The 10,870-nt window shown below is 38.8% G+C and overlaps 2 protein-coding genes across 4 annotated transcripts in view; one reads left to right on the top strand and one right to left on the bottom strand.

Moving 5' to 3' along the window:
* The first annotated feature begins 273 nt into the window (after positions 1-273).
* On the top strand, positions 274-2,587 carry LOC121183049 (ubiquitin-60S ribosomal protein L40). The gene is made up of 5 exons (XM_041039876.1): positions 274-325; positions 746-857; positions 1,325-1,411; positions 1,788-1,890; positions 2,434-2,587. Exons 2-5 carry the CDS (start codon positions 755-757, stop codon positions 2,525-2,527), a joined length of 387 nt encoding a protein of 128 aa, XP_040895810.1. The 5' UTR covers positions 274-325; positions 746-754; the 3' UTR covers positions 2,528-2,587.
* A 921-nt stretch (positions 2,588-3,508) lies between these two features.
* The window catches only part of LOC121183048 (homer protein homolog 3-like), a 47,272-nt gene continuing 39,910 nt past the window's right edge, over positions 3,509-10,870 (bottom strand). For 2 of the 3 annotated variants that reach the window (XM_041039873.1, XM_041039875.1), the window contains 2 exons: positions 9,776-9,856; positions 3,509-7,729 (listed from right to left, as the gene is read on the bottom strand). In XM_041039873.1, the coding sequence (XP_040895807.1) occupies positions 7,544-7,729; positions 9,776-9,856 (267 nt within the window). In that variant the 3' untranslated portion in view covers positions 3,509-7,543. The remainder of the gene's footprint in view (positions 7,730-9,775; positions 9,857-10,870) is intronic. The other variant, XM_041039874.1, reaches the window with a different exon arrangement.

Genomic DNA, 10,870 nt, shown 5'->3' with positions numbered 1-10,870 from the left:
TTGACAAGTAACGGGTGATATGCACGTTATTGCTCAATGTGAGTTTTAAACTAATATAAATGTAATTTAGGTGCAATGGATGTTGCAGTGTGCGGTGGAGATTTTCTGATGTTACATGACAGATCAATTGTTCATCAGTGATGCCATGTGGTCTGGTTCTTCTTCTTCTTCTAAGGCTAAATGAGCAAATACATTTGTTTCATATAAAATATATTTCATATAAATAAAAAGCTTTTATTACCAAGGAAACCGAGCAGAAGGAAGTGACGTATTACACCATCAGCCTTTTCCGCTCTCTTTTCGTTGAGGCTCAGCTAGCGGCCGGGTGGGTACACGTTTTGTCCAGCACATATTGGTCGATTTTTACTGATATCTGAGTTGTCGAATGCGATTAAAACATAACATTGTTAGTCGTATATCCGCAGTAATTGGGTATCAAGTATTACTGGCTCATTTCGGAGGCAAATAAATAGAATCGTGACAAGAGTTTTACGCTAACCGTACGCATGTGGTCAGGCCCACACCGAATTCACTCTGCTGCTAACGTTAGCTAGCAGTGTAACTGACAAACGTTCTGTACAAACTTTCACGGTCGATGCAGTAGTTTAGAAACAAATTGCGGCTTTGCTACCGATTAACTTCTTATTTTTCCAAGTATTGTTGGCCTTTCTGTACTTGCTGCTAAAGTGAGCTAAGATCGTTAGCTAGCTGCATCTGAAGCTAAACGTCATTTTCCCCCTCTCAGCCTGCAAACATGCAGATCTTCGTGAAGACGTTGACAGGGAAGACCATCACCCTTGAGGTTGAGCCCAGCGACACTATCGAAAATGTCAAGGCTAAGATCCAGGACAAGGAAGGTAAGAGTCGCATTCAGCTCTGAACGTGACGGGAGCCTTGATAGTTTGTTCAGGTTAGCTGGAGAACTTCACACGTTACACCGTGACGATTCTTCGCAAACGTATTTATTAGCCACTCAGTAGAAGTGTCCTAGTTGAACTGTTAAAGGTGTATGGTCATTGGGCACGTCACTAGATTTGGTCTAATGGGAGACAGCATTTTTTGCTCTGTACTCAACCCATTATTCTCCTTATGTTGCATTCAGTGAAACTGATGGATATTGTTCTTTAAAAGCACAGACAAGCAGGTAGGTATTGAAGTAAAATATTAATAATTATAGTAATAATTAATAATAATTAATAAGTTTGAAATGCTCAAGTTGTGATCAGCCTTTTCAGCTACTTGACCTGTCTTATGTACATTTAAAGACGCTGTTTATGTGCAAGTGTACTTGCAAGTTTGTTGATAAGTCTTATTGTGTTTGTAGGAATTCCCCCTGATCAGCAGCGTCTGATCTTCGCTGGCAAACAGCTGGAGGATGGACGCACACTGTCTGACTACAACATCCAGAAAGGTAATAGCTCCTTTAAAACAAGCCCAGATAAGCTGGATGTGTCTGTCACTGTAACCCTCTTCTTTTTGTAAGTTAAATAATTACGTTTACACAGGGGTCACCCAGAAATCTTAAGGGTGATGGTGCTGGTAAAGTGTATCATTATTGTATTTGTGTATTATGTGTTAAATTTTGAAAGTAATATATATTCAACATTATTATGGAAGGGGAGAGATGGTGCAGAATCTTAGCTCCATTCTGAAAAGAGAGACACTCCACTGTCATTCAGTGTGCCTGGTGTCTGTAAGACACCAAAGTAGAGAAGGTTCCCTGTAGGTCTATATGTGTATGTGACTGAACATCAGATTGACATCAAGGTGTCTTACCTGCCCACCAGAATCCACTCTGCATCTGGTTCTGCGTCTGCGTGGTGGCATCATTGAACCCTCACTCAGACAGCTGGCCCAGAAGTACAACTGCGACAAGATGATCTGCCGCAAGTAAGTCCAGTCCTGATTAACAACCAATGAGTTTGTACAGTGAAGTAGTGGGTTAGAGTTTTGAACACAGTACTTTTTAAATGACACTGCAAGCATCATATTTTGGTCAGCCAGGGTTTGGTAAAAATAAGTACGCATTTGTTCTGTAAGAACTACTGTACATGGAAATGAGATGAGATTGAAGCTATAATTTAACTGCAGGATGTTGTGGTTTAACTTTGTAAATGGGCCGAAATGATAGAAGACAGAAATTGTGAGCAGGTAAAGGCTCCATTGTTCTGACCTTAGATTTTGGCTGACGTGGCTGTTAGTGTTGCAGTTTTTCCAGAATTCACTCAGTCTCAAACAAAGATTAAGTTTTGTTTTTTTTTTTGTTTGTTTGTTTTTTTCAAATGTGACAAACACTTCTTAATTTGTTGGCATTAGAAATAAATATCCTAGTTTCCCAAGAACTTCAAAATCCATTGTGATTAGGACTGTTAACTTCAGTGTTGGTTCAAAAAGATTTTCTTTGTTGTTGACCTCTGACCTCTTGTGTTACAGGTGCTATGCCCGTCTGCACCCACGTGCTGTCAACTGCCGCAAGAAGAAGTGTGGACACACCAACAACCTTCGCCCCAAGAAGAAGCTGAAGTAGACATTTTGGCTGACTTGGCACTGTATGCCATTTTGTGTTAAAATAAATGTAAGAAAATGATGCTGCTTGTCTGACTTGCATTATTCAGTAGAACTTTTACAAGGCAGGAAGAAATGGAAAATGTTTGGCTTAGTTTGAATTCACGTGTTCAGTATATGGTTGTGAGGCTGTGCAGGGAGCAAGATAAAGTTACTAGATTGACTGAAACAAGATTATGCTGGTGCAATAAACTCACGTTACTGTTTGCCAAATGTTCCCAAATGAAGATTAAAGATATTCACGAGAAAAATTTGGCAAGTAGTTTACATCAGAAGACTGTTCTTAGAAGCCTCTTCAATGAGTTATCTGGGTAATTCAGTAAACCCGCTTCCTGGAACTGGACCTGGTTCAAACTAACAGTGGATGTGCTTCCAAACATGGGTGACATTCTGCTGGTTTACATAGTTGGGCGTGATTTCCTCTTTATTTCAGTTTGACCCCTAGAACAGTTTGTGCTGGCCTGAATTGATGGCACTATTTCGCAGGTTAACAAAATATCATGTGTCCCAACACTATTGCTAACAATAGAGACTATTAAACACATTTTGTATAGCTAGTGGTGGTATAATCCAAATGCCTAAGGTAATACATATTTACACAGCACTGAAAAGCTGTGAAAAGAGAAGTATATCATAGCATTTCCATCACCTGCTTTTCCATCATCTGATTCCATGTCTTACTTGCTCCCATTTGCACTCTATTTAAACAGCTTTCCCCACCCTTGATGTTACATAGCAAGCTACATGGCTAAATGGATCGCAGCCACTACCAACTAGAAATTGCCAGCTGAAAGTTTCATGCACTGAGTTAGCTGACAAGTTGAAAACCAAAATCAGTTCAGTTTAACTGCCATCCAAGAAGAACAGTAAATCACATTTGGAAATGTGAGATGGCAAGAGTAGGAACGTTAAATAACAACACAACCCTGAGTTTCTTGCCCTCCCATCACACAAAGGACATAGTGACTTTGCATGACTGAGTTTTAATGTTAAACAGTTCTTTTACAAATATAAGGAACTCATCTCACAAATCCCATACAAACACCTGCTCTCCTCAAATTCAGTAAATCTCGTGAAACAACAAAATTGTGGCCTTGGATTGACCAACACCAGCTGACAGTTTCCCTCTGTTCTTACATACCAGCACTTCAATGACGCTAACCTTAACTAACTGAAGTATTCTGAGGTATTTTGAGTCATACTAAAAGGTCAAATGTTTTGGACACTGAGCAATTAAAAACAAACTTAATCCTTGATAATCCAATGGAGATGAAAGTTCAGCATCGTACAGATGTGTGTTTATTCCAGTTTAAGTGGCTTCAGTATGGCAGTGGTGCATCTTTGGTACTGCATTCTCTCTTATAGCTGGTTTTAAAAAGGCCTTATTCCAGTGCATTTAAGGAGGAATCCACGGCAGATATTCAAACATATTCTGTATATTGCCATTTATTGGGTGGTGTGGCCAATGTTCCTCAACCTGTTTCACCTATTCATGCTTCAGCTTGTGATTTCCTAGAATGAACTCTTATCCTCCCAATAAGGGCCATTAACTTTTTTCCTATCCAAGATGGTCATATATCACAGATGGTAGTTGTAAGGAGCTGTAAAGTGTCATGGTTTGTTATTTCAGCCGGAAAGAATCATAATGGAGAAAAAGTGTAATGTATATCACCAGAATTTGCCCAAGTAGTCTGAAATATAATGTGGATTTCTCCTTTCACTTGTAAATACACAAGAATACTGATCTACTTCATGTACTGTTATAATATATATTATATAACACAGCTGATATAGATATAGTGGACTTTAAAAAGTAACATGCTGTTAAACCCTGTTTAAGTTCAATAATTCAATATCTAATTGATCTCAAGAGTTAAAAGCAGCTGCCTCCACAACATCTCAGTGAAGAGGTCAGACACCAGGGAGGGAGTTGGGTCTTACAGTAAGTGGAAAATCTCCCTGCCCTTTTCTGTGTATTCAGAAACTACAAGTAAAGTACTCACAGTGTTATTGTGTGGTTTTTCTGCACTGGAATAAGGCTGTTGTGATGCTAAGTGTTTCTGACATTAACTAAGAGGAGCTAGTGCTGAGGGGCTGCTGGCCCCTGTATTTTTTTCATGCTCAATAAAAGTCTGGTAACAATCTGTTCTAATCTTGAAGCCATGAGAGAAAAAAAAAGAGCTGTGAAAAAATACTTGTCAAAATGGATGAGAACAGGTGTCATTACCTACAAATTACTAGTATCAACTATGAACAGGCATCTATCCTAGAAACTTTATTGCTAATTCAGTGATATTTGCATGACGCAGCTGATGCCAGAAATGCCAGATAATGTAATAACTGGTCAAACTGATGGAACGCCAATCATATTGTAATGTGATTGATGAAGTAACATTGTATTGTCACTATTGTTACTGTATTAGTATGTATTTTTTTTAAACGGCTGAGGTGATCGTTTTCACTGGCTATGATGAAATGTCAAAGTTAAGTAACTCACACTCTAAATGAATGAGACAAATACACCACCAGCTGAAAATGGTACAATCCTTACAAAGTAATAATTTCAGGTTAATGTAATAGTCCTACCACACTGCAGATTTTGTTATGACCTGTTTAAGTCACATTTTGACGCGTTATTATGATTCTGGCAGTTACTGCATCATCAGCTGCAAAGAACTGCACCTTATTTGTACCTATATTATTGTCATGTGAAGAAATCAATAACTCATCAGAGGGCGAGAAGCAAAGATCAATAATGTGCATCAGAAGTTCACATACAAAGCTTGACAGACAAGTCAATTAAGTACCCATTTGCTAAAACTACTGCAGTTGTGCTTTTGAACTCAAGCAGCCTGAGGTAGCACACTGCTAAGTAATGCACGCACGCACGCACGCACGCACACACACACACACACACACACACACACACACACACACACACACACACACAAATACACAAACACACACACACACACAGTTTCACATTCCTCGGTAGGAACGGGGCTTCTGCAGAGCTCATGCAGTGCTTTCATAGTGATCTATGCTCTGCAGCTTCACTTAGCCTCTCTCTAAGGTTATTATTAATACTATGGTAAATTATAGTGTTGCAAAACACAGCCAAAGTACATAGAGTACAACTGGATCATTTTGTGAACACAGACAAATGTAAACAAAATAAAACTTGGCACAAACATTATCAAGTGCAATCTCAGGTTCAACTCAGCAACATCAGGTGGAAAAGCAGCGCCTTTGTCCACAGGCCACAGTGACATATTAAGACCTTTCCTTCAAATGCTGATCCACCTGTCAAAGTGGCCGATGGAAAGGACAAACCTACCAGCTGCAGCTTGAATTTAGCATAATTTTAGCCGGTAGCTAATGTTGATGTCCCATCTTGCCAGTAAGTAATCTATCCATGAACATGAATCACAGAATAAATGATGACAAAGAGCAGTCCTCATGAAACATGAGCAAAGAATGGTCGTGCACTGCCTCAGAGGACAGAATGGGAGCAGGTTGTTGCATCTCTGAGTTTGTTGATGTTCTGGCTGGTGTGAGGCCAGTCCAGGGTGCTGATGGTGAACTGGAGCTGACTTTAATCAGGGTCTTTGCCTCCATGTGTCCTTATCCTGACCAAACTCCTACTGGGTGCATCTCCACAAAGTTTAAGAAGGAATGACACCAAAATAAACTCAAGGTTGTTATTGTACAAAAGCAGACATTTTACTTGTATGGATTGATTTTTTTTTCGGTTGCCTTACTAGTACTCATCTTTTAGATTGTATATTCAAAAGCTTTACTCATACAGGACTATTATGTGTGAGCCTCAGGCTATTAAGTTTAATGTGAAAAGGGCTCCTGCCAAACTGCAGTGAAAGAAGCATTTATGGACAGTCACTTTGAGGTTCTTATAAACCAAATGTCCGAAATTCTGATAAAACAGTTTGTTTAGTATAAGTATAAAAAATGTAACTGTTCATAAAACTTTATCTTTTAAGCATTTCAGACCTTGACGCAGCCCCTGCTGTTACAGTTACTGTCTGTGCCCAGACACGGTAGACTGGTTGAGACTTGCAGCTCTGCACCACTAGCTTTTATTAAACACTGTCAAGCCTTTAGTGTTTGACTGTTTTCAAGTCTTTCTCCTAGTTTTGCCTCTTAGGTCAATGAAAGAGTATACTAATAAAAGTAGATTTCCTACTCTGTTTTATATAAAGACAGATCACAAAGAAGTAGAAAAACTGGTTGGAAATGTCTACCTTTGCAAAATAGCAAGCTTTTGGTAGAAATCCTCTTTTAAAGGTGCTTTGTGTAGTACAGTGTACTGCTATGAATAAATCATCATCTGTGTCATTGTGAGGCATCAGTTTAATTACCATAAACAAATGAGATCATCGCTGAAAAGATGTTCAGCTTCTTGCAGACTCTGCTCGGCACCGTTACTCTGTAAACCACCAGGTCAGATTCTGTCAAAATACACTTGAAGATACACCAAAAAGGAAGAGGGTGCTGTTTTTCCAAGAGAAAAAATACTTCAGTTATCAGAGTTCAGAGTTATCAGTGATGACATATGGTGAAAAAAGTAAAAAATCTGATGTAAATCATTTTATCCTCTTCAGGATTGAGGGGCTGGAGGACATGCAGCTGATGGGAACTGTGGAAAAAACAAGTAGCAGAGTCAATTAGAGCATACTGTCAGTTGTTTATGATAATTATTCCAAGGCTAATGTGATGCACAGTACAGATGGTTTATTCTGCACATGGCACCTGTAAGAGATTTCTGTTATTGTGTTTGTTTTCCTGCACTGATCTAAAAAAAAAAAAAAAAAAAAAACAGATCCATAATGGCAAACACTGGTACATGTTCCTCCACATTGCTTTGATTTCTATTACATCACAAACAGAATAAAACACAAATCAAGGCCACATGAAGGAGACCGGCTCTGACTGTGGAGATGCAGCCCACCTGCTGCTGTGGCTATTTATCAATGAGTTTTGCTAGGCTCTGTCTCAGGTCCTTTAAGTCGCAGATTTTGACGTCCAGGACCTCGATGACACGTCTGACCTCAAGCTCCGCCTGCTCCTGTTCCTCTCGGCTGGAGGCCAGCGTCTTTTCAGTGCTCTGAACTCGATCCTCCAGCTCAGCGTTTCGTCTCTCCAGGTCCTGCAGACACATTAACTGTTGTTAATGCAGTGTTATTTCAATTCTAGTCACAATATATTTCTAGAAATTGTCTGAATTTGTCTCTCTGGTCAAGAGTGCTAAAAATGTCAATACTAAATACAGTAATTCCTGCTATAAGATTCCCTGATAATAAATGTTATAGTGGAACAGAGGACTTGTAGTAATGCACATGTGATTTGTTCGTTGCTTTTATTCTGCTTCTGTTTGGGTAAGCAAGACAGATCAAAAGTATTTTTTTTATAAACAAAATTAGGACATTGCACACAAATGTTTATATCTGCAAACTGAGTTTAGTGATGAGAAGTACAATCTATCCTAGTGTATGTCTACATACCTACACTCTTTCTATACATTTAAAGTTCAAGATGGACATACTACACGTGTATTGTAACAAATAATGCCTATTCAAACTGGGACAGAAAGCAACAGCAACAGCAACTGCAGCACAACAGCTTTGGAGCAGCAACCAGTTCAAACGAAAGGTTAATGTCTATAAATTTGTCATTTCTTTTGTGGCTCCTGACTGCAATAAAGTTTCAGGCTTATTTGCTCTAAACTGTTTATACTGCAAATTTAAATGTGCAATTTTGTGTTTTACAAGGTTATTCTGTATTTCAAATGCACCAACAACTAGATTACGGAATGAATCCAAGGAGAGCACAGGTCAAATGTGAATTTACATAATTCACAACTGACACCATTATTAAAAATGATAGAGGACCTAATCAAGACTATGCAATATGCATCAGGTATAATCTCCTGCATTAACATGGAAATTCGATGCAATTTGTTTTCTCCTTGAAGTCCTCAGTTCACCTGTACTGATTCTCTGTTGCACAGCTGCTGGTCTGGGCTGTACTGTCTCTTTTGTAAGGACAGTATTGGTGCTTTGATTTTTCATTAGTTGACAGTGTGGCCCTGTCTGTCTGGTTTGAAGACCAGAAGAAACCAACACAGAGGCCGATCAGGACTCTACAAAACTAGACCTCCTTACTACAAGAAACCTTCTAGTCTATGCATATCAAACCAGTAGCAGACGTCACTAGTATAAGACTTGAAAAGAAAATCCTTAAAGGATTGGACAGGTGACCTCTCAGCAGTGGAACCACAAGGAACACTGGCAAAAAAGACACCAATGTATCTGTTCACACTGAAAATGAGGTGCCTTTATCTCTCTTTTCTGTTAATGAAGTAGGTTTCTTACTTTTCTGGGATATAACACAAGCTCTAATGGGCTAAGTGACAATGAAAATGTAGGGGAGGAATTGATTTGTTCAGCACAAATTCAGTATACTTATGTTAACTATTTGCTGTAGAAATGCAGCAGAAGAAAAATATACCATTGTCTGAGTGGTTTGTAGGATCACACTAGTCCATCAGTACCACCAACCAGATCCTTTCCAGAAATGTGCACTTGCAGCACAGATAATTGGAGACATGATTAAAAAAAAGCTCTCTTTAAAGTGTCAGAATTTCTAAAGATAACATAAGGAGAAAAAATAAAGTAAGCAAAAAAAAAATTTTTACAACCTACCACACTGCACTTTAATAGCAGAGTAATCTAGGGCTGCAATTTATGTAAACTACAAAACTGCAGCAGTGTCTAATTTTCCCAGTTTGTTTTTTGGTGTGTGTTATTATTTATATTGCTATGAGATGTTCATTGAAAAATCTTTAAATGTAATATTTTTGTGTAAATCTTTTCAATTGCACAGTTGTGCATGTGAATATGTCATGTACTTTCTGTGCTCCAAAAAGGATTGACACAGCCTGTAAGCTGTGTCAATCAGATGTTAGATAACATCTCAGTATACTGTACACTCTGTACAGTATACTGAGATGTTCAGTATACTGAGATGTTACCTAACCTAAAATATATTCTTTAAGTACTAAGCTTGTATGAGATCTGGCCCATGTCCCAGTAAGCAGACTTTTAAATGAAAACAAAGTTGTCAGCTGTAGTGTGTTGAGTCTGTCAGACTACGCATCTTTTAAGGAAAAGAAAAAACAGACTCATCAGCTTACCTGGAGTCTCTGCATGGCGTCCTCTCTCTCCTTCTCTAGCTCACCCACATCTGTTTTCTTGCTCTGTAGATTGTGAATTTCCTGAAAACACAGTCATTTCAAGCCGTCACCCCACCAGCTTCACACTGCCTCTCTTATACCCACACATCCGCCATCCTGGTTTATCAGAATATGGAACATTTGTCTTCTCTTTTTTTTTGCACCAAAATACTTAAGTCCATACCTAGATATGGCTCTAAAAGAAGCTGAGTCATTTATCATACACCGGGTTGGTGGTAAGATTTGGGACACCTTGATGTCCTTGAGGAGGAAGGGGGGTTCTGACTCCAGGGAAACATACCACCGTCACCTTGAACAAATCCAGTTTAAACAAGTGGAACTTGTTTAAATGACAGGACAGGCCTGATTATGTTAATGTGGCCTGAGGACCGCAGCGAGCTGCTTTCAATGAATATTTCACTTTAATATCCTTTTTATTTATCCAGGGAAAATGGCTTTTAGCTGAGTGTACCCAGCATGCATTTGATGTACACTAACTTGGCCCAAACAAGCCCAGAATATTCAGGATTCAAGATGATACTTTGGCACCATACAAATTCATATTAAAGCAGGACTGGGAAAAGTTATTAAGGCGATTCAGGAAGATGTTAAGTCCTGAGGTGACAGCTCCGGGCATCTGCATCTTGTCTCAAATCTTCACATTCATTTTGGTGTTTTGTAAGGCTGTGGCATTTTATCAAATGCTCAAAGATAAATTGAGGTATTAGTGGAAATAGAAACTAGAAAGACATAAATAAAAGCCAAAAACACCATCTTCTCTTTCGTCTTGAATTGAACATTTTGTCAAGTAATTATCTTTTGGGCCACACAAAAACAAAAGTATTGAACCAGAAAGATCTCTTTAAAAGTCTTAGAAATGATCCACAGAAGAAATCCTCAAACTGACACTTGCACTTCTTTAGCTCTCCTAGCTTAATACATTTGCAAATAACAGTTTTACTGAATGTTTCCAGGGTTTTAGTTCAAGGTAAATAAATATCAGATGGAGATTCAGGCTCACAAATCCAACTGATTCCAGACACAGCTTCCCATTAA

This window comes from Toxotes jaculatrix, chromosome 6 (assembly GCF_017976425.1).
Source record: "Toxotes jaculatrix isolate fToxJac2 chromosome 6, fToxJac2.pri, whole genome shotgun sequence".
NCBI classification, from domain to species: domain Eukaryota; kingdom Metazoa; phylum Chordata; class Actinopteri; family Toxotidae; genus Toxotes; species Toxotes jaculatrix.
This window is presented reverse-complemented; position numbering and strand designations above follow the sequence as displayed.